The following is a 24,031-nucleotide window of genomic DNA, read 5'->3' as shown; positions in this document are numbered from 1 at the left end:
CATACTTTTATAAACCAAGAAATCTTTAATAAAGGGGGGGGGAACCAAATGAAACAGTTAACTTCAACGATATAGACTGTGTTCACACTTTCCAAGATACTAATCTGGCATGAATGAGTCCAAACCTTGACTTTCTGTTGAAATATAACTATTTAGAGCATTGGTTCCCAACCTTTTTTTGGCCATGCCCCACCTACACATCTCTAAAATCCTGATGCCTTCCCCCCCATGACATATAATTCTTATTATTCAAAAAGTGAACTCCTATTCACCTGGAAGAAGACTAAAAGGCCATTAACTGTTAATAACTCATTCTCGAATTGCTCCCCATAAAAATCAAATTGCCCCCCTGTGTGTGGGGGGGTGCCCCACGTTGGGAACCACGGATTTAGAAGATTTGGGGGAGGAACCCCCACTGTATTTTCATGTCAGTGTCAACAGATATCCTGACCTAAGAGAAAGGGTTGAGATGGTTGCAAGTGATGGTGGGGAGATGCTACATAGACATGCTGAAGGGGTGCAAGGAAGCCTAAGACAGATCCATGCGACTCTTGAGTCACTGGAGGGTGGAAGTCCTGCTCTATAAGTGACATGAGAGGCGTGTAAAGTTTTTCTCCTCTCGTGAACATTCAACCGAGCTGAACGCTGAAACAGTCAGGACTGATAAAAGAAAGGACTTCGTACAGGATATAGGTAAAGTACAGAATGCACTCCGTACAGGAAGCATTGATGGCGACTAACCTGAGTGGCTTGCTTTATTTTTTAAAGTTATATCCCGCTTTTCGCCATTTAGGTTTCAAATCGGTTTACAGCAATAAAATAGAAGATGAGGAGGAGTTTGGATTTGATATCCCACTTTATCACTACCCGAAGGAGTCTAAAAGTGGCTAACATTCTCCTTTCCCTTCCTCCCCCACAACAAACACTCTTCAAGGTGAGTGGGGCTGAGAGACTTCAAAGAAGTGTGACTAGCCCAAGCAGCTGCATGTGGAGGAGCGGAGACGCAAACCTGGTTCCCCAGATTACGAGTCTACCGCTCTTAACCACTAAACATGAATTAAACTTTCAGAATTTGAAACCAAGAATTTAAATTCTCTAATTAACAAACAAAAGTAAAACATATGAGAAGCATTCAGGGTGCAAAGGCCCCCTGAAATAAGAGTTTTGACCAGCCATCTGAAACTCAGTAGGGATAGTGTCTTAACTTCTTGTGGGAGGATTAAAAGAAAATTAGACAAATTCATGGTGCTAAAGGCTATCCTTTGCTTCCATGGTTGGAGGGAAGAGCACCCTGTTTCTCACAGGGGCCCATCAGATGCTTCTGAGAAGCCCATATGGCTTGAACATGACATGTCTTTATGAGGCAAGAGACTATTGCTCACTAGAAGGCAAGTTGCAACACCTCTGCAATTTACTCATCCTCATCTAGTAGTCCTTTAATCATCTGAACGTGCAACCTCTTCAAATCTGGATATATCTCCTGACAAAAAAGATTTATCTGTTGTAATTTTTTAGTATTACCAAAGTATGTTGGTACAGTAAACAAAGATACTCAATTCTGCTATACTGAACATGCAGTAGTACTTTTCAAATTTTAAAAAACAAGTTCCTGAATTTTTGTACATACTTGGACCAAGAGAAAAATTAAGGAAAGCACAGATATTAACGTATCAGTGATACGCAATGGCTGGAAAGCTTAACTAAAAATAGCAAAGTGAATGCATCTGAGCCAAAATAATACTTAATTCACTCTACCACAATACTGCAAAATGTTTAAAAAAATAAGGATAGTAGATAACAGTGCATCTATGTACATAAAGCTCACATGAACTAGGTTGATTTTTAATTGAAAAGGAGATTAAAGAGATAACAGCATTCTATGATAAAAGTTACAATTTATTTTTAAAAATACAGCCAAAATAGAATTTACACTTCTTCAGGTTTCAAGACATTTACAGTAGTTATTATATAGCAACAATATAGTAATTGGGGCATTCTGATGCATACACAAAAACTGAACCACAAAAAATTATGTATACAAAAGTGGAATGAAATGCAGAAACAATTTCCAGTGACAGTGCAGAAGAACTAGCTGTAACAAATTTATTGAAAGCATTCAGAAAATGTGTAATATAGTTTATCTGTACAGACTTAAAACAATAAATTTTTTAACTACAAGATGTACCCAGGAATACATCATTTATTACAATTGTATGATACAAGCCTGCATGTGCCCAAGTGCATAAGCATGCTTATCTTTTGGGGGAGAAATTAAACTGTTCACTACATTATTGTTGGTCGACTCATTCTGAAGTATATAAAAAGGTACCTCTTTTTATTAAATCATTTTTTAAAACCTTGATAAAAATAACGCTGTCCAGATTACAGAAGGCCCATTTCATTTGTTGGTAAATACCACAGTTTGACAAGAAGAGGCAGCTGTCTCTAATTATTCAGTATGATCAATACTTAACACATGAAATAAAGGTGAAAACAAGATTTACAAAAAAAAAAAAAAAAAGTTATATGGACAATCCTTGACACAGTAAAGGAATATTTTGTGTTTATGCTAGATTAACTATTCTATACCGTAATTCAAAAAGAAGTAGCCTTCAATGAATCACAAAGTGCATCTGGAAAAGTTTTCAAAGGCTGAAGATACTCAGTAGCAAACACAATATGAAAACACAAAATCTGCAATTGAGGATTCTGTGATCACTACAGTGTAGGAAAAACAGAGTACTATTCGGTAACACATACTTTCCATCAAGGTTTATTTATCTCCTTATGAACATTTAAGGAACTCTTTCTAGTCTTATTTGAATTTTATGAGAACTTGAAACTTGTTTCAACTTTCAGGAAAAGGCAGGATTGCTAAAGGAAATCCAATTCCAATATGACTGGTAAGTTTGTGTGAGATGGCTCACATGCTCATGTGCACCTTAACGCTTATAACCAATCAATTTCCTAGCTAGATGTACGGGCACAAATATTACTAAAAAGACCTAGTTGGCACTGATGAACTGATTTGCATACGTAAATAAAATAACAGGACTCAAGAAATAACACACAATACTTATCTGATACATTTAAGGTATCTAGAATTTTTTTACTTCTAAATCATATTAGCAGCGGATATAACTCTGAACATAACAACTATTTGTGACTCAAGTTAATCTAAATATAATCATTGCTTTGGGGCACTAATAAATAGGCTTTCAAGCCAGTTTTCCAGATTTTCTGTAATTAATCTTCAATTTAAATAAATGCTAGTTGGCTAATAAAAATGTTTAAGTTCCATCCAAAGCTACTGGAAATATATCCAAAGCTTTGTAGTCCAGGGTTTACAGTCCACCTAGGCTACTCAGAATAGACCCTCTGAAATTAATAAATTGAAGTTAGTCATGTGCATTCATTTCAGCCGATCTACTCTGAGTATGACTAACATGGGATGCAACCCTCAGTCACATCAGAAAAAAGTTGCCTTGTTCAGGATTTCAGACTTACATCAAACGGACAAGAATGAATTTGTAGAAACAAGATACTGAAAATACAGCATTGGGAAGAATGTTTATTTTTTGTTTCTAAAGTATCACATGGAAATGCCTTGATGAAGTTTCTCCATTATCAAAGGCTTGTTTTTCTACATTTTTTAGAATTTGTTATAGTCATGTTCCAGGTATAGCTAAACTACAAAAATAGGATGAACTACTCTTCTTGATTTTCATTAGATTCTAAAGCAATATACAAAGTTCTTGAAAACCAGAAAAAAGGTAAATCATCCTGCACCAGTCAAGATAGTCTACTGCATTTCCAGAATGTGTTGGTAATGAGGAAGCTGCACCTTCTTGTATTTTTCTTGTTAAAATTGCACAGAAAAACTTGTTATCTCTTGGAGATAGTGTACATTTACAATTACCATGATTGCCATGGTATAGAATCCGTGGTTTTAACTTTTATACAGCATGACCAATTATTTGAGAATTGTAGTCTGCAGTCTCCATTCTTAGAATATATGGTATGATGCTGTCAATCTGAACATTTCCAATTAGTCCTGCGAAAAACAGTTCCTCTGTTATAGCAGCACTCATCAGTCTCAGAGCAGGCAATCTGAGAAGCAGCCTAGACAGCCTGGAAGACATATTTGACAAAAGGGTAACACAAGTTTACATTCAAAAAACAATCTTCAACTGTATTGGTAAGCAAAATATATGGTGTGTTAAGAAATATCTGCATATGGGGCTGATCCATGCACTCATGCAAGGGTATCATTTGTTCCCTCCTGCCAAAATGAGCCGAGTGCTCTGTCCTTTAAACATTTGCCAGTGGCTTATAAAACCAGACAACAGGCTTGACTTCTAGGAAACCCTACTGATTTTAATCAGACTACGTATAACCAGAAGAACGAATAAACCCTTTTCGTTATGTTTGCAACTTCAGGACCTGCCACTTTGAAGCAAACACAATAATGGAACTTTAACTAGAAATGAAAACTTACAGCTACTATTTATTTCATATATGCAAAGTATGAAGGAATAGCATTATCTAGAGAAATTACAACCTACCATTAAAGAAAACATATTTTCACACTTTAAACACAAAACTAGTTCCCAGAAGTTTCCTGAATTAATACAACTCAGAAAGGAAACATTTAAAAAATCAGATATGTGTGTATATATATATACCTGTAAGTATCATCTGGATATACTTTTGTTACATAATCCTGAAATTCCATATATGCTTTTTCTTGAAATTTTTCAATCTGTACAATGTTTTCTAAGCCAGGGTGATCTAAAATGAAGTATGTTGTTAAATCGACTGCAAATCAGATGTACATAAAAGGCAGCAAAGGACACATAATGGCAGATATTCTTTTACGACCCAAAATGAAAACAAATTTTGCTACTTAAATTGTCCAGTATCTGCTGAAAGCTGAAACTATGAACTGCAAAGCAGCTTTATTAGAATCATACAATGGACACTTGGTCTATTTTGTTTCTTCTCTTTTCTTGAATTGTCTTTATGACTGTATTAGTGTATAAAATGGTAAAAATAAATAAAAGCTGTAAATAAACAAGCAACTTTATTGCAATAATAAAATATTATTTAGCACCTGTTTTTCTTGTGCCCATCCAAAAAAAAAGCTAGAACATTAGATATAAGCAAGATTAAACCCACCCATCATAAGTTAAGCAAAAAATGCTTCTGTTCAAACAGGAAGAGACAAAGTTCTCTTTCACTGAGAATATTCTCATGTACTACTGCTGAAGGGGGTATCCCAAGCTTTGCAGATGGTATAGGTGGATGCTTGCAGTGGACACCTGCTGATTGCCACCCCAACCATCACAGACCACAGACAGGCTGATTGCCACACCATCTAGACCACTACAATTACCTAACAGCATCAAACCTATCTATCTCTTTTGGGATTCATTTAAGTTTGTTTAACCATATCCATATACTCCAGACATTGATGTAAAACAGGCATAGCTGTTCATGGGTGCTTAAGTTAATAAGATGCAGAACTAGGTATCATCTGCATACTGGTGACAGGCCACCACCCAAACTATGATAGTCTCACACAGTGGATTCATGTAGAAATGTTAACCCACGACACTAAATGAAATGTCCCCAAAGGGGCCAAGCTATGGCCATAAAAATGACACCCAACATGAAATCAGACAAAAAAGCCCAGAAGCACTTAGTTTTAGCACAAATAACCCAGCCTGGTCTATTTAGATGGTACAATTCAAAGTAAAGTAGCTAAGCACATCTGCTCCAACAGCAAGCTGGTAAACATAGCAAGAGACTGAATGAACAAGGCCAAAGGTTTTAGTTTCTTGTTTTTACATACCGGGGCTGAAGAGGACGATTGCTTTCAAATAAGCGTATTCATAACCATCAAGGCAAAGCTTCACCATACTGTTACAGAACTCCTGCAGTTTGAAGATATGCTCCATCACTAGCTTTCCTCTATCTGCTGACAGTTTATCTAAGTGAATACAAAACATTGCAAATAGGGGCTCTTACTGTCTTAGTTAGCTGTTTCCACAAGTAAAGGGAAAGGCACAAAATGAATATAAGAAAATGCATTTATTTCAGTAGCGATCAATCAATAACAAAGCAAGTCAATATTCCCATCCATACCAATTCTGAGACTTGTAACAATGTATCTTACCTTGTTGTAAACTATTATGAAGGTGATTAACAAATGCCGTTAATATAGTTGCTACGTTCATTACTTGTGAACACTGTGCAAGACCAAGTGTAAAAAGTTCATTCCAGCAGGCTTTCACTAATGATATGCTGTTATCCTGCCTATTAAAAAGAAGTAGAACTATATTAATGGAACTGTTTGGTTCAGTTCAATACAAGCCTGGTTCACATGTCACACAACTAAACTGGCTTAGCTTAGCTCAGCACAGCAAAGCAAAGCAGTAAGCTCCTCACCAAAAGCCCACATTCATGCAAACCCATGGTTCGGCTTAGTGTAACATGTGAACCAGGCCATAGTGCATGTAGTCACAAGTATTCAACACAATCAACAGGCAGACAAGACCTCTCTCACTATGAAACTGAACTTCCTGGCATACCTAACATGAAAACTCTGATCACTCTCAGGTTTCCTAAATGCAGAAAAGAATGAAATGTATAGGCAGGGCTTTGAATCATGTAAATATTTACTTAGTTGGGTTGCCACTCTTGCCACTATTTATATTGAAGTCTTTATATTTATTTATATTTATATTGTAGTCTTTGAGCACTGAATATTTGACCAACATAGGAATCAAGCACGTAAATTTTATAAATAAAAGCATGACTAAGTTGCAAGTTGCCACACCACCTTCCATTCTGTTCCTCAAGGTCTCCCTCTGGAGCTGATTTTCAGGGGGCACTGAGAGTCAGCAAAAACTCCCCACCTCTTGAGTTAGAAGAGGTGTCTGTGAATCTACAGTCCTCCCATGAGTGTAAGAATACCAATTGGATTCCATCTAATATTTTTAAGATAAAATGGCAAACTTTTTGCAAAATGATGTTTACATCCATACCAGCAGGAATTCTGTTTTGAAACCTTGGTTACATTAAGTGATTTTTTCAGTACTCACCCCAGAGCTTGGAAGGAAGGAATAGAACGTGCCCAGTGCATAGATAGGAAGAGCAATCTGGAAGCCGATTCACAAATATAATGAACATTCAGGTACTCAGGCATAGGGGAAGGCATGGTAAGCTGTCACAAAATTATAGTTTAAAACAATTAATGACTTGTCATGTCTCAAAGAATACAGATATTAATAATATAGCAGAAAACTTCAAAGAAAATGAAAAATGCTTATTATAATATTAAAAATGCAGGACTGGAAAACTTCATGATACATTAATGTGCTCTACAATTTGCCCTAGATAAATTAATGACTTTTAAACGTAAAAGCAGCAAAAGTTTCAGTGCAGCCCTTTTGAAAATAAACTACAAGCAGGCTTATCTACTTTGATAGAATTGATAACATAACAAATCTAGTTAAAACAGGCAGGCTTTTTTCTCTCAATGACCCTGTTCACCCCAAGTATGCCCAAGAGCTTCTCTTCAGACACATTCCTATTCCTCTAAGTATTTGCTTCCCCCAGAAACCTTTCCCTGAACTCTCTGCTCTCTTGATGGCCTTCCTCACCCTAAACACACGAAAAAGCTCTTTCTCCAAGTAAACAGGAGTTTCTGTACACAGATGCTTCCCCCAGGAACCTTCTATCCCTTGTATGTAACAATACTGCACAACCAAAGTAATTGACAATCACATATTATCTGAAACAAGTGTCAGCTGACCACCAAAGTATGTTCCTCAAATGTTATTCTTTAAAAAGGTCGCATAACAGGTTTGAATTTGTCTCTACAAAAGTTAAATAGCCTGGGGTTATAAATAATAATTAAGTACCCTGAAAGCTACATGAGCGTCACTCAGAAGTGGGCCTTCTATTTCAACAATATTCATGCTGGATTCTTCACCAACCAAACGTGCGCTGGCTTCCATACTTTCTGCAGAACTCTGACACGATGCACTCTCTCCTGGATTTAGTGCTTTTGCAAGAGTATCAAATGCCCTATAAATAATATATGGAAAACGTAAGATCAGTCAAGTTGGATAGGATAGTGAAACGAAACAAAACCACTTCAGGCCTAAAAAACACACATTAAACCAAATTAAAGCAGGAATGAGTATTAACATGCCTGTGGTTCCCAAGAATCTCCAGTCCTGAAGCAAGAGTAATGCTGCCCACTTGTATGGTTCTCAAGGCATGGCCACTAAATGAATGGTTTCTGATTTGGCTTCTTTTGGCTTTTTTAAGGGGGGATATCACAAAGTGTTGGGGCCTGGGTGAGCAGGCACCACCAGGATGCTGATAATTCACATTATTAAAATCATTCTTTCCTATTGCACAAGTCCCTTCTGGGGCATCATTGGCAGAAATAAGAACAGTGACATATAACCAGCACTCTTCCTCCACAGCCAGCTTTATAAAAAGCGATTTGTATAATTACAAATTAATACTGTATTTTAAGAAGCTGGAAGTATTTCTTCCAAGCCATAAGACCCGGAAACTATGGTTACCATATCAGAACAAGTCAGAATCTTAAACCAATTTCAAAGAGTAATTTACAGTCTTGGCTTGTTCTGGTAACCACAGTTTCTCAATTCAGGTGTAACTGAAACATATGGTTAATTAATCCAGTAAGTGTAGAATCACAGTGTACCAAGAAAAGAGGGAAGGGATGCTGAGAGGACACGAATGCATAGGCACAAAACTTTTGCATATCTCTGCCTAACAATATGTGGGTCTGAACCACATTCTTGTGTTAGACTCCATACATTTAGGCTGATTAAAGCATATGAACATGCCTGTAAATAGCTGGTGTTCATTATGCTATTATCACACTTACTACTGGAGGCTAAAGTGCCTACTATTGTTCCTATGTTTTTGTCAGACCATTTACTACTTTCATATGCAACCATTCTTTTACCTTGTAACATCGGTACTTGCATGTTCATCTTGCTGAAGTTCAGACAGTGATGCGTCTCCATTGCTTAAGCTTTCTATCATGGACAGCTCAGGACTACTTTGGGGCATGTCTTTGGACTTGCTCAGACTTGCTAATGATGTGACCACATTTGCTAAAGTACTTAAATCTCCTTGACATGTTTCAACCTAAGAAGGAGGGGAGAGGAAGTGAAGAGTTAATGTTTTTTAATACAACAATTAATCTTACAGTGGAACCTATACTAAATTTTTAGAGAAGAGATCTGAGTTGCAAGCATATCTGTTGCAGAATTGGTAATCACTAAAAAGACAAGCTCTTATTCATAAATACTTTCAGATAACATATTGGTTAATACATGTTAAAACAGCTTCCCCCAACTTCAGGGTAGTGTATCATCAATGACTGTAGTAGAACAGTAATAAAGCAGTAACTTCCAGGGGATCAAAATGCCTGGGGAAACAACAACAGTTTTGCCTTGTGCCAAAAAGATTAGATTGCAACACTTGACTGAGGATATTCCAGGGTACCACCACTTTTAAATCCCTCTTTCTTGTTATTGAATACCAGTGATAAGAAAGACAGCTGAAGCAGGGATTTGAAAGAAGATTTCAGTATGTCTTTAAGAAGATGTAGAAAGAAGATTCAAACTGGCAATGACCATGGTAGTGTAAGACAGCAAAAAACCATGTGCTTGCCAAATCTTAAGTTCAATGGAAGAGTGTCAAGTTTGTCTCCAAAGTTCAAAAACGAACTTGTTTGGCTTTGGGGGCTAATACAGACAACCTAACTGAGCCAAACTTTGTCTTTTAGCAACTCTCCCCCCCCCATAGTGAACTATGGTGAGTGGAGGTGGAAGATTGGCAGGCTTCTTATAGAAGCAGATGAAACATGGTTGATGTCATTTCAGGGTGTACACTTCAAGGGTGGATAGTAGCATTTGCTGGAGTTGAGGGTGTTAGTTAGGATGTTTAACTGAAGCATCCATGGCACAGTGACCCCAAAAGATTGTATTGGGCTCAGAAGAACACAGTTCGAAGCAATTTGATTTGCTAGCTCTATCCTTAAATCAATAAAGGCAGGTAGGGAAGAAAGAAAGAAGGAAGACACAAGGAAAGAGAGAGGTAGCTTCCTGCCTCTGCCCTGCTCCCTGCCGTAAGGACCTGCAGACATTTTCCTGTGCATACCTCAATGTTGTTGTTTTATAAAACAAGACCACACAGCAGGGGGGTGGGGTGGACAGAAGAAACATTGATTCCTTAAGCATGCCAAACAAATGTTATTACTACAAAATATTTAGACAAGTGAATCCACTAAAGTTTATTTCATTAATGCATCATATACCTTATCCTGAGTCATCAACACTGCAGGCTCATTTTTTATACCAGACTGATGAATGTTCACAAACATTCCGGACTCCAACATTCCTGTTGATCTGAAATAAAAAGGCAAAAATGTTTGCTTATGACCAAAAAACTGCCACAAAACTATTTAATCTAGAGCCATATTTGCATACCTTGCTGTTTCACTGTCTGTTACAAAAGTTGGAGTGGCTGTAAGTGGGCTCCGCAAATCTTTTCTGATATAGATCTTTTCTGTAGAAGCTGCACAATTTGAAGACTTTTCCCGTGATACTTCAACAGGTTTCCTCTCACACTGAACAGCTACAAAAGGGTGTGGAGCTATCAGTAACAATCCAAAATTCACACACAATTAGCTGTTAAAAACAAGTTTCTTTTCAATTTCTACTGTCAACTTTGTAGTTTAAATAAACTAATCCTAACAAATTTGTTTTCTGTTCACTGAAAACACTTCTTGCAATAGCCTAACCATGATCAGAGATTTAAGACAAAGGACAGAACCTCCCATCCCTTCAGTTCTTTCCCTCCTGTGTATTAACTCCCCTAGCCTTTAAACATAACCAAAATCTAGTACGTTTACTTTAGGCTTGATACAACTATGGTTAAGTTCACTGGAAGGAATTCATGCATGAGAAGAAAAGGGCTTCACGCAGAAATCCATAATCCCACAGCTCATATCTAAATACTTTCCAGTCTCTTAGCACTGGCAATGTTGTCTGTTTCCCCATAGATACTCAAAAACATTGAAGGGCTATGCCTGTTTATACATTCACCATCATTTGAACAAAGCAGTAAGTTTGACAGGAATACTGTAGTTTGTTTAAGAGTCTCTCCAGCAGGTGCTTTTAAATTTTCCACCTTCAAGGAAATCCTATTCACAGTTGCCAATCAACAGTTTAAATTTGCAGGAGTTTGAGATTAAGCATTTAGTCCCTGTGGGGTACAGCTTGGCCCTTTCGGCCTCACTGTCTTCTTAGATAAACTGAGTGCGCCCTCTAAAACACAGGGATGGGGGACATCTGGCCTGCCAGGAGATCTAATTTAACCGCAAGGTCATTTCCCCCAAACCATGCCCAGCAACTGACAAAACTCTTTTACAGGCTTTCTTTGGCTGTTCATGTGAGTCAACACAGCAAGATTCAACCCCTACTCAACAGCTAATGAGAGGAGGTTAAATTCTGCTGAGTTTGGCTGCACATGCCTTTTGCCAGCATGGAATAGCAGCTGGCTGTCAGACACTTTGGAACCCTGCACAAGGGATTTTGATAGGTGTGTGGACAACCCCCATGTCAATCCTGTGAGGTAATAATGACTTCATGTGAGTGGGCAGTCCCACCCAACTGTCAAATTTGGCTGTGAGGCCAAACTTGATATGGATCTGGTCCATAGAACTAAAGTGATTCCCCATCTGTATTTTAATACAACCAAAGCACCCCTCTGGTTGGGTGACACAGAGGGATGATAGTGGTGAGTAAACTGTCTTTTGCAGAGGCTTGTTCAAACTTACTGATCATTCAGGAACATGTAAGGCAGTTTGAACACCACCACTTTGAGAATTTTTTACTTTTGATTTTGCTGCTTATTGCAGTACTGTAAATCAAAAGCAGTCTCTCTCAACTGTACAGCCACTGCACCTCATATGACCAACCACAATATACAGGAAACAACTGTTTTGTAGTGACCAAAGCACATGCAATCACTGACATGCACACCGCTTTTGGCCCTAGAAGTGGGTGGGAGCGGAAGGGATGGGGGTGAAATGAGCTTACATGGGTGATGACCCAGAATGCAACCCGTGCATAAACATGGTGTTGCCTGTATATAGAAATATTTTTCACAGCTGTTCAAAATTGAGCATTTTATGAGATGGTGGGTAAGATCTTGTCAAATCCCAAGTCTGAGTGTCTTCCAGAAATAGTGAAAGGCTTTTTATCTTCAAATGTAAGCAAAAATGTTAGGGAAAGGCCAATATGCTCTTGCCACTTGAAGACTCATGTATAGGACTTCAGAGCAAAAAGTGACAATTCTATAATTTAAGTCTTTGTAGCATCAGTAGCATCTTGTCACTAAAAATTCAATTAATTCTCAAATGCTAATTTGAATGTAATGAGTGGAGACTGGGTAAGAACACATAGGAGCAAATAAATCCTCCAATAATTATCACCCTCCCCACAATAAACCTATAAACACTCATACTTACAATCTTGTTTCATTCCAAATGCAATACACCTCTGAAGTCTACAGTACTGACATCTGTTTCTGTGATGTTTGTTAATCACACAGTCTCTTGTCCCACGGCATGAATACACTAAATTCTTTCGTATGCTTCTTTTAAAGAATCCTTTGCATCCTTCACATGTCACTGCTCCATAATGACGACCTGAATACATTATATAATGCATTAATTATGAAGTATTATTCTTAAGTTTTATTTAATTGCATACATTTGTATTCATTTAATAGAATTTTATATACTGCTTAACCATTGAAACCTCTCAGTTTACATATGCTATCTACATTAAAATTAATAATGAAATCAGATATTAAAAACAAGAATTACTATAGTAGGAAAGACTTAATTAGTTGTGTTGAACAAATGATGGCTTATTAATATTCAAAATAACTTGTAAGACATCAGAACTATGCTTGCTGTCCTAGTACAAAAGGTTTGTTTAAAACACATGACAAAAATAATTAAATTACAGAGTGAAATGCCAATTAAATTTTGCAAAGTAGAACTACATAGCGACTTACCTGATGCCTTGTCTCCACAAACAACACAGAGATCAAATACTTTATTTAGGGTCTGTTCTATGGAAGAATTGTCTGTTAAAATCTGAAAGCAATCAAACAAATAAATGACTTCTCAGTTCCTCCTGCTTACATTATTAGCTATAAATTAAATGCCTGATCCTGTGAAATGCAGGAACATGAAAAAGCACTTTTACACTAAACTATGGCCAAGATCCAGAAGATATTTTTGGCAATAAATATATTGGAAAACATTAAACCAGAGATGGGGAACCTGTGGGCCTCCAAAATTCATTGGACTATAGCCTTTGTATAGCTACAGGCAGGCCATACTAACAAGGTCTGATTTGAACATGTGGAAAGCCACCAATTTCTCTCCCTTGCATTAAATGAATACTAAGTAGGAAAAAAAGTGAACCACAGCACTAATGAGACAGAGGACCAATCATGTCACTCTATAGAAGGACAAAGTGTGCCAAATTGCTGGGCACTCAGATGACAATCTGAGCTGCTTGGAGAGTGAGTGAAATAATGATAAATAAATAAAACTGGCTGCCTTTCAAAGCAATAAACCAGCATTTTGTGAACCTTAAAAAAATTAAAACATTTTTCTCTGAATATTGCTTCCTTTTCCAGTAAGAAAGCACACATGTCCTGCAATATTATTTTTTGCAAGACAGCAAATAAGCTACTTTCTTATGCATAAGAGGACTATCAATCCACAAAACATATACAGAGCACTGCAGCTTATAAAGCAGGACTAGCATGACCATGAAGTGGAAAGTCTAGGTCTCAAAAGTAATTTGATCAGTCCTAACAGTATGAGACACCATACCTGAAAATGTTGTGCAGATATATCTGGGGATGCAAAAAACAGTTGGTTGACTCCTGCAGCATCTGGAGTTGTTAGGAAAACCTTTCCTGGAGTGGCATCTTGTCTTGCAAGGATCACTTTGCTTGGGGTAGAACCATCATGATTTGTTAATATGAACTGCTTGCCTGTTGCAGTCTGATCAAGTGCTGTAACAATCTGAATCTTCTGCCCCGTCTGCTGATCTGTGACAATCTGGTGACACATTTATTTCAAGTTATGGCAGCTTATGATTAACAGGTGTGTCTAGCGGAATTATGGTGTAGTCAAGTGTGATTAAAGAAAATGGAACCATATTAACTGTTTTCAATAGCTGTAGCATATATTACATGAATCAGCATCCTAGCTCACCTAGTGTTATGATCACTCAAGAATTAGGAGTGTTTCATACTGTAAGACACGTCCACATTTAAAAAACAAAAACTTTACAACCATCCAGCTTGGAAATTAGATATTAAATTCTTCAGAATTCATTCTAACATAACATTTGTGAAGAACGATTCTCTCTTTTCAAGGAGGGCTACTCCTAGGTAAGTATGCACAGGATTGGAGCCTGTGATATGAGGTCCACTATGGCAGGAGAAATCTGACACTTTAGCTTTTTACACTATACACTTTCATTTGTAAAGCACTGAGTTGTAGAAGATCACAATATAATCTCTCCTAAATTCATACATTATGAGTGATATTCAGCATTAGTCACACGTGGAGTAGACAATAAAAGAACCTCAAGTCCTTTTATTTCAACAGGTCTACTTTGAGCTTGACTTGATTACATATAACCCTTTGTTTCCAGGAACTATGGGAACACGGATACCACAATTGTGAAAAACCAATCTGCAGTGCACAAATTAAGATTAATTTAGTAAAGCTTGTTAAAGCACGTATTGTGTGCATTCACAATATAACCCCAAACTTGAGAGTTGCCAGGTTTCACAGATTTGACCTGAAGTTTCAGGGCTTCAGCTTCCTTCCCAAGGTTCTCTAGGAAAACAATCTAATGTTCTAAAAAGGGACGGGAGGGCAGTATCTTTTGGCCCAGGGGCCATATTTATGGCCTGCCACCTCTCCAAGAATCACATGTTGGTGGTGGGTGTGACATTGGTCACACTCACACAGAGGAACATCACATTTGGGTTAAATCCAGTGCTTTTAACACCATGCTTTGGTTGTGGGAGAACTTCACAATGGGGTAAGTTTCACAGTCTCCATTCAATTGTTTCAGAAATCTATTGTTATATGGTGCCCAGGACACATTTTTCAACTAGTTAAGTATTTTAGGCCGACTGTACCTGTATGCGCTGGGGTAAGGAGAGACCTGTATCAGCAGGAACAATCTGAATTCTTTGTGCCGTCCCATCCATTAGTGTTTGTGTGACAGATCCTTGGGAATGTGCTATCTAGAACAAAAAAACAAGGCACACTAACTACATGAGCAAAGTTTGGCAGGCACAGCAAATGGGTCAAATTGCTCTTTCACTGCAGCAGCACACAAGAAGCTAATTCAGGAATCAGTATTGATAGCTATCAAATAATATCCCCCACAGAAGTGGATTTTTCCAATAAGTGTGTTAGAGCAATCCTTCTACACATTTGTATTCCCTGCAACCACAGAACAGAATCACTGACAGTTGTGCTTAAGAACTGGCTACTTGTTTAAGATCCACTTTAAGCACAATTCCTAGTTACTCAGCCCCCGGCCCCAAGAGATTCCTGTATCTGAATAGGCATTACATACACACAACTGGCTTACTTACAAGCCACTTGGAATGTATCTGCTGTAGATAATCAAGCTAGGTGGGTATCCAGACACAGGAGTAACTAGTGGAAGCAGTTCTTTGTAGTAAGTAAATATTACCTTCTCCAAAGGAGGACAGCTGTTATTTCTCCAAACTGTAACACTTTGCTGAATTATCAAACAAAATCACCATCAGCTAGAATTTTCTGGAACGCAACTTAGCATCTTTAACATAAATAAAAAAGCAATATATTCCAGAGCAATGGACAATGAATTACTAAGGACATTTTTATATAGCAACTTGAGTCAGTATAGTGTAAAAATGTACACGTACCTCTCCTATCTGCTGTTCAATAATTTGATGGGCCAATTCCTCAATAGTTGCCATGATCTTGAGTCACTAGTGTTTCCTGTAAAACAGAGGTTTTTAAGAGAAAACCAGAACAAAAGCAAGCAATGGTGGTCAAGATTTTATTGATGGAACATCAGCAGCAGTGCTCTGAAAAGCAGCAATGTTTGTCAACTCTTAAAATACACAGGAATCGTATTCACAAATCACACCACACTACTGCTAAGCTAGTGATGTGCCTATAGCTAAGCCTTACGTTTAACAACTCCCCTAGACTAGGCATTCCATGTTGGTGAGGTGAGTGTGCTAGTGGACGGCAAACTGCTTCTTCTATTCCTCCCCTGCAAGTTTGGTTTCTGTGCTAGCTGTGGAGAAAAGCAAGTCTCCTTGATGGTAGAAGGGAACTTTTTAAATTAGCAGGTCAAAAGAATCAAAGCCTGCATTTCCATGCTAGATGCTGAAGAGGGGAACTCCTACATGGCCAGCAGGGAAACAGCAGATAAGTATAAAAATAAACTGCAAGTCAGTAACATAGATGGGTTTATTTACAATACTGCTATAGTTACTTGTGAGTGGTACCTCAGTTTTGCGTAGACAGAAATATTTTTATTCTAGAAAATACTTTTACAGTACTGCCTTTCTTTAACAACCACATCAATGGCAAAACAAATAACTGTCTTGGATACCATGGTCAGAAAGATGAGATATAAATAAATACTATGTCCTGCCACTTGGGTTCTCCTGACATCATACATTTTAGACCATTCATAACATGCCAGATCTTAAGTGCTTTTTGTTTGCTTTCCTTTGGCAGGGTAAATAGTTCCTCTGACAAAACATCCTTCTTGCTCTTCATCCAAAATATTTCATATTGACTAATTGCACAGATGAGACACTGTCATTGCTACATGGAGTGAACAAACAAACCAATCATCAAAATATCAGTAAGCAAACACTCTCCCATGCAGCTCCATAAATACCCCTAATTGATTTCAACATAATCAAATGGGGCACTAGATTTGACTTAATCAGCAAGTGAGGGAAGTACAGTGGTACCTCGGGTTACATACGCTTACACACTCCAATAACCCAGAAATAGTGCTTCAGGTTAAGAACTTTGCTTCAGGATAAGAATAGAAATTGGGCTCCTGCGGCACGGCAGCAGTAGGAGGCCCCATTAGCTAAAGTGGTGCTTCAGGTTAAGAACAGTTTCAGGTTAAGTACGGACCTCCGGAACGAATTAAGTACTTAACCCGAGGTACCACTGTACACAGAAGTAGCAGCAGTTGCAGCCACGTGCCTTCATTCTCTCCTACCTCCCCAAATACCTCCCAACTCTCTCTCTCTCTAAAACTAGTTGCTTACTAGAGACCTTATCAGTGCAGGATCATGTGCAAACATTCTCCAGCTGAACAGAAAACCATCTGCCAATCGTTTGTCAATTACAAGTGAAACATTTTCACTTATAATTTATTTTCATAAATCTCCCTCTGGATAACCTTTCTGCACATCTTCTACAGACTTCTCTTAAATAATCAGCATAATTGAGACAAAGGTTATGACTCATTATTTTTGCAGGAAAGCCACAAGATCACAATTATAGTGTAATTAATATTTAATTGTCGCTTCACTGCTATAATCTTCAAGCGCTCTGTGAAAAGGGTAATCAATTCATGTTTTAGAAAGCTGGAGCACTTGCAAACATATGTGTTGTAGTTGTCATCAACATTTTTTATTTTATTTTATTTTACTTATTAACTACATTTATATCCCACCCTTCATCCAAGCTCACATTTCATGCACTTGTAAATACACAATCAAAATGTGTTTTCTGAGTTTTGCTTAGAACTGAAAATTAGCCATGTATTACAATAGGGATTTTTTAATTGAGTTATTTTATCTGTTTTTATATAAAATCTTTGTTCTTGTGGGAGAGATAGATAGACAGACAGAAAGATAACTTGTTAACACTCCATGTATTTATGCACAAAGTGGTGGTGTACAGGTCTATTGCATAACAATATTGAACAATATATTCGCCTCTGTCAAAACTCAAGAGGGAAGCAGTACTGACCCTCAGCCTGCTACACCGATAAACCTCTTGTTCTCTACAGAGAACTCACAACAGGGAATTTTTTCTACAGAAGCAAGAAAGGGAAGGGGAAACTAGGTTTGTGGACCCTTGACCAACTGCCTTATTAACCAAAATACAGTACAGTCGTACCTCCGGTTACGTATCCCTCCAGTTACATAAACTTCAGGATATGTAAGTGGAAAACCTGGAAGTGTATTTCTAGGTTTTTGCCGCGTACGCATGCGCAAAAGTGGTAGACCGCTTCAGCGTATGCACATTAGTGCTCTACCGCCACAAGTGCATGCACAGAAGCGGTCTCTCCAGTTGCAAAAACCTCGGGATCCGACTCATAGTTTTGCATTTTTAATTTTTTTAATGGAATCTATAAATTAGCATTCTGCTTACCTATATACCAATGTTATACTCCACTTCTGGTGTACATAATCAATTTCTAGAGACTCCTATAATTAAACAAAAAGAGATCATTTTAGTTTCAAATATCTTATTGGAATTGTTTACAGAATGAAAATAATTTATAATTTTATGTTCCACAGATAATTAGTAAAGTACCATCTATACAGATTTATAGAACATTTAATGATTTAAGATTTTATCAGCAATTACTTAAAACTATTCAATAGCATTATTAATTCATAAATATATGAATCAACTTATACGGCAGTTATCTGCAGAAAATAAAGAACTTAAGAAAACAACAGATTTGTGAGAAGATGTACACTGTTTCATCAAGTTCATAATGGTGCAGTCTAGACATTATCTAGCTAGCAAAAGCTAGATTCTTCAGTCTATAAATCTGTACTGAGCTTCTCCCTTTCAGCCTTGGGAGGTAAAGGGAAAGTGGAGTCTTGGAAGCTGTACAGTGGTGCCTCGCAAGACGAAAAGAATCCGTTCTGTGATTCTCTTTGTCTAGCGGTTTTTTCGTCTTGCAAAGCAAGCCCATTGACGGATTAGCGGATTAGCGCTATTAGCGGCTTATCTGCTGATCGGATCAGCTGATAAGCGGCTTAGCGGCTTAGAAAAAGGGGGGGAAGGGAAAAAAACCAGCAGGAACTCGCAAGACATTGTCTTGCGAAGCAAGCCCATAGGAAATTCGTTTTGCAAAGCACCTCCAAAACGGAAAACTCTTTTGTCTAGCGAGTTTTCCGTCTTGCGAGGCATTCGTCTTGTGGGGCACCACTGTATTGTGTTGCCAAAGCTGGCTAATGTTCATTAACATACTAAATTTTCTTTCCTTTTCTTTGATTTGTTGAACTCTTGGCTTTTACCATACCCAACAACAGTGGATCTCAATTCATCAGTTATCTTAGGCTTCTAGGAAGACTCTAGTACAGTGGTACCTTGGGTTAAGTACTTAATTCATTCCAGAGGTCCATTCTTAACCTGAAACTGTTCTTAACCTGAAGCACCACTTTAGCTAATGGGGCCTCCTGCTGCCGCCGCAGCACAATTCTGTTCTCATCCTGAAACAAAGTTCTTAACCCAAGGTGCTATTTCTGGGTTAGTGGAGTCTAACCTGAAGCGTATGTAACCTGAGGTACCACCATACATGTGAAACATCTGTTTGGTGTACAGGAAGTGGGGACTGTCTTCAAATGTTTTATATAGTAAAAGATAGACATACTGTACTGTAGTTGAAATAGATATGAGGAAATATTTTGTTTCTTAGTGCTATGTTAAAAATCCACCAAGCTCAGATTTTGTTTCAGTGTGTGCATCTTGTAAAAAATGCTCACTATATTGAACCTTTATTCTCAATAATAATGGAACTCACAGGTGGAAAATACTTTTATTTTTATAAACCTTTATTGTGTGTAAAGGGGATCATTGCATGGGTTCATATTATATTATCCCTTTGGAGCTGTGCTGTATCTTTATACTTTTTTTCCATCCAGGCTGTGATGTTAGAGAGATATACAAACACATACACACCCACACACCTTTATGTTTGCACTCTGTTGTTGTGATTGTTGTTGTTAATACATCAGTTTGATACACTGAATGATAGAATGGAAAGAGTTGGACTGGGACCCCATGGATCACCTAGTCCAACTCCCTGCAATGCAGGAATTGTCTCTCAAACTTAAGAGACAACATGAATGCAAATAACTTCTGATGCAGTATGTAAATGTTGATCTATCAGGCTGGTGATGTGCTCTTATTTGAGGTCTAATGACAATGTTTATAAAAGCGGATGTTTTGAAAAATTGGCAAGAACTAAAAATTCAAACTGGGAAAACTGAGAATGTAATTAGACTTCCAGTCCAGCTAGTTTCTAGTTATGAGTTACTGTACTTTGAAAAATATGACATAAAGTAACTTGAATTAATACTTCAGCTAACGATAACAGTTGGCTGAATAGCTCAACAGTGAAAGGGAAGATGTACCATCAATTAATATAGGGAAGCTAATCTTGGAGAGCTGCTCTTGCTTAAAATTGGTTCATCATGTTTGAGAATGAATGATAACAAGTGTATTGAGAGAGGTGATCCAACTGACATTGTGTACTTAAGACTTACAAAAGGCTTTTGGCCAAGTACTTCACCAAACACTCTTGAGGAACCTTAAAGATTATTTAAATAAGCAAGCCTGAAACGTGGCTTTGAAGAAATCTGGATCATGGAGAACTTGCCCATTAGGTCCAGTCGTGGCCGACTCTGGGGTTGCGGCGCTCATCTCGCTTTATTGGCCGAGGGAGCCAATGTACAGCTTCCGGGTCATGTGGCCAGCATGACTAGGCCGCTTCTGGCGAACCAGAGCAGTGCACGGAAACGCCGTTTACCTTCCCGCCAGAGCGGTACCTATTTATCTACTTGCACTTTGACGTGCTTTCGAACTGCTAGGTTGGCAGCAGCATGAGGAACCTTAGGAGTCATGAAAAAGAGGGAGGTCCCATTTTACACCAGAGAGCAGGAATAACACTAGAACTTGCAGATAATCAATGAGCTTAAGGTGGCATACAAAAATATTTAAAATGCATATGTAAGTGCTTAATTAGGGTTGCTATATTTCAATAAGTGAGAATCCAGACCCAAAAGTTGTTGCCATGTGTTACCATATCTCCAGATTTTCCTGGACACTTTCTCGATTTCCGCTCAGACACTGCTTCCAACAGCAGTATTCTGAGTGTGTCCAGGAAATTGCAATGTATGGCAACCCTAGCTTAATATATTTTTCCCACATTGAGTTAAAAATAGTAGAAGTTTTAAACTCAGTTGGGTTGAGCTGCTGTAGTGAAGTGCTTACCTGTAACAGTCATTCTATTACTGTACTCTACAATTTTATACAATATATTTTATAACTGAACTATTAAATACAAAGTCTTAACAAGTAGAGAAAAATTAAGATCATTTTTGTTTCCAGACACTTTTAATTTTACGCTTCAAGCAACGAGTAGATCACTGGTTGAAAGACTTGGTGGATGTAAAGGATTCACATAACAAGAAAGTTTTACTGCTGATTCTTTTTGCCATTAAGCCATTTCCATTATGAATGTTGATATGCTGTATTTGTATCTGGTATGAATAGTTTTGTTCATGTCCACTGGAATCTGCTTTGATTGACAGCCTTAAAATATTTTAAATAAAGCATGTGCAACTCATGGATACAGAAGCAATCTATAAGGTACAACTCTTGTAAATTATTTCAATTCTGATTACATTCCACTTTAGATCTTATACACATATGTACACATGAGAACAGCTGGCTGAGCATTTGTACAGGCATTCAGGGACATACTATCTCCAAGTGGGGAAGAAAACAAATCAGCTATCATCTTCTAATCCAGATCATGATTCCTATCCAAGGAATATGTTCAATATTAAGCATCTTTAATTACAAGTTACACATTTTTAATTGCAAGTTACAAATAAAATTCAGTTTTCCAGCCACTTAGTCACACCATCTGACAAGACCCGTTAAGAAGGGTAAATTGAAAGACAGGGAAAGCTGTTAGTGTCACTTTCTCTCATGGCAAAAGGTATGCCCTTCCTTTTCACTGTACCAAAAATACCGCACCCAGGGCCACGAGCCTCTCCAGTATGTCACAGGAAAATAATAACTGAAGGGCACAGACTGGAATGAACCAAGGCCAAATAAAGCTATCACTCCCTATTCAAAGGAGCCACCATTGCACACACAAACAGATGTATATGAAAGGGTCAAGGAAGAAAATAATGATCTATCTTTCCATTATTGGTTAATCATCCAAAATTATGGAACAAAGGATGACTAGTGGCTACCACATGGGCTGTATTTTCATAAGCAGCATTTTTGTAAGTGGTAAACCCGACTCTAGACTACAGGCGCTATAAATATTTGAGCACTCCCCTGCGAAAAGTACACTGAAAACTGGCACACAAGAGACAAGGCGAGGGCAGAGCCTCTCCCCACCCCCCCCCACCCCGCCGCCGCGAACACTGAACACCCACGTGCGGGAGCTTCTGTTGTCGCTTTTGTATGGAGGATCCTTCAACCAGGTGAGTTTCCTCCACCTGTAACTTTAGTACAGCATACTGTAAAAGACGAGGAAGTGCCGCAGTATCTGCCTCGCGTGCACAAGGTCCATTGGTGCAACCCCCCTCCCCCCCAGGCATCTCAAAAGGAGGAAATGCCCCCTGTGCTGAAGACCCTGGAGGGCCGGTGCCGGTCAGTGTAGATAATACTGAGCTAGAAAGGGCCTGCGGTGTGACTACTCGGGGTAAGGCTTCCTACGTCACACGCCCAAGCTCCTCGCGCCGCCTTCACCTGCCGTTTGAGAGGCCACAAGGCCTCAGGTTCCAGCCAAGGACCAGAGCCAGGCCAGAGGGAGGCAGGCAGGCGGGCGCTGTTGCCGGAGCGACCGGGGCAGCGCGGTGAGGGCCCAGCCCGCTGTCACTCGCTCGCACAAAATGGCTGCTGCGGGGCCAGACTGAGCACCTCCGCCGCCGCCGCCACCCGCTCCCACCTGGCGCGGCGGCCGGGCTGCGTGCCCCGCAGGCTCCATCAGCCTCGGCGCAGGAGAGCCCTGGGCCTGCGGAGAGGAGAGGAGCGGGTCCCGGGGCGCGGCTAGGATCCGGGGAGGGGAGACGCAAGCCTTTCCTGTGGGTGAAAGGTCAGAGGGGCGGCGGCGGCAGCAGGAGGAGCTGCTGCTGCTGCTACCGCCGCCACATGGGGAACGGCGCCCTCCCGCCGCCGCCGCCTCAGGGCACGGAGCAGGCGCCGCCGAGGAGGCTCCCTGAGGCGCCAGCCGAGGCCCAGGCACACCGGGAAGGCCTCGGGCAGCGCCGCCGGAGCCCCTCCTTTTCCTCCCCGCTGCCCTCTCCGCGTCATACCTGACAGCCGCGGCGCAGCAGCAGCTCCTTGGGGTTTAATTTGTCGGTGGCGGGTCCGGATCTGGGAGGTCAGAGTTCGTGACCCCGCTCCCCGCGTTCGGTCCAGCCCCGTCTCTCGCGTGGCGTAACGCCGTTCTGCCTTCCCCTCCCCCAACCGCCGCCGCAGCTGCCGCCGCCGCCACCAGCATCAGCACGGCTGCGCTTGCGCAAAGCGAGCCCATGGCGGAGGCGGGGCGAGTGTCACCGGGCCGGCGGGGAGAGAGGGGGAGGAGGGAGAGAAGAACCCCCCACACACACACACACCCTGAAGTTGTCATAGCGATGCTGGGACGGGCGGGTACGGCAGCTAGAACAGCCCTTCCGAATCTGTAACCGGAGAGGGGTTTTTGCTCTCAGGGCTTTTGTTGCTTTTGGACTCCAGCTCCCGTCAGCCCCAGCCAGCAAGGCCAACGGACAGGAATGATGGGAGTTGTAGTTCAACAGCATCTGAAGGGCCAAAAGCCAGCCCCCCTTGTAAAAGGGTGCACGT

General features: G+C 39.6%; 1 protein-coding gene and 1 long non-coding RNA gene across 7 annotated transcripts in view; one reads left to right on the top strand and one right to left on the bottom strand.

The window, feature by feature from the left end:
* Nucleotides 1–1,875: 1,875 nt before the first annotated feature.
* Nucleotides 1,876–23,699, bottom strand: NR2C1 (nuclear receptor subfamily 2 group C member 1). Of its 6 annotated transcripts, none has more exons than XM_081209654.1 (16): nt 23,503–23,699; nt 18,578–18,633; nt 16,084–16,159; nt 15,304–15,411; nt 13,976–14,206; nt 13,144–13,225; nt 12,590–12,769; nt 10,545–10,710; nt 10,373–10,463; nt 9,014–9,198; nt 7,929–8,094; nt 7,107–7,228; nt 6,179–6,318; nt 5,855–5,992; nt 4,686–4,791; nt 1,876–4,131 (listed from the first exon to the last, which is right to left on the bottom strand). In XM_081209654.1, exons 3-16 carry the CDS (start codon nt 16,135–16,137, stop codon nt 3,957–3,959), a joined length of 1,944 nt encoding a protein of 647 aa, XP_081065780.1. In that variant the 5' UTR covers nt 16,138–16,159; nt 18,578–18,633; nt 23,503–23,699; the 3' UTR covers nt 1,876–3,956. The 6 variants fall into 6 exon arrangements, with proteins under 6 accessions (XP_081065780.1, XP_081065785.1, XP_081065783.1 ...); XM_081209659.1 differs by having other exon boundaries at nt 10,545–10,692; nt 23,503–23,696; XM_081209657.1 differs by lacking the exon at nt 23,503–23,699 and adding an exon at nt 23,136–23,247.
* LOC308595514 overlaps nt 19,376–24,031 on the top strand; it is a 35,256-nt gene continuing 30,600 nt past the window's right edge. Inside the window, exon 1 of the long non-coding RNA XR_014012074.1 lies at nt 19,376–19,677. This is a non-coding gene — a long non-coding RNA (uncharacterized lncRNA). The remainder of the gene's footprint in view (nt 19,678–24,031) is intronic.

This window comes from Podarcis bocagei (assembly GCF_964188305.1).
Source record: "Podarcis bocagei genome assembly, chromosome: 10".
Lineage (NCBI taxonomy): Eukaryota > Metazoa > Chordata > Lepidosauria > Squamata > Lacertidae > Podarcis > Podarcis bocagei.
Note: the sequence above shows the minus strand (reverse complement) of the source record. Positions and strands in the feature narration are given on the sequence as shown.

Excerpts from the sequence above, each read along its gene's own strand:
- NR2C1 (XM_081209654.1), bottom strand. The coding sequence starts at position 16,137 with ATGGCAACTATTGAGGAATTGGCCCATCAAATTATTGAACAGCAGATA. Across the intron at positions 15,412-16,083 it reads TTGAACAGCAGATAGGAGAG|ATAGCACATTCCCAAGGATC; the intron begins GTACGTGTACAT and ends TTTTTGTTCTAG. Across the intron at positions 10,711-12,589 it reads ATTTGGAATGAAACAAGATT|CTCCACACCCTTTTGTAGCT; the intron begins GTAAGTATGAGT and ends TGTTACTGATAG.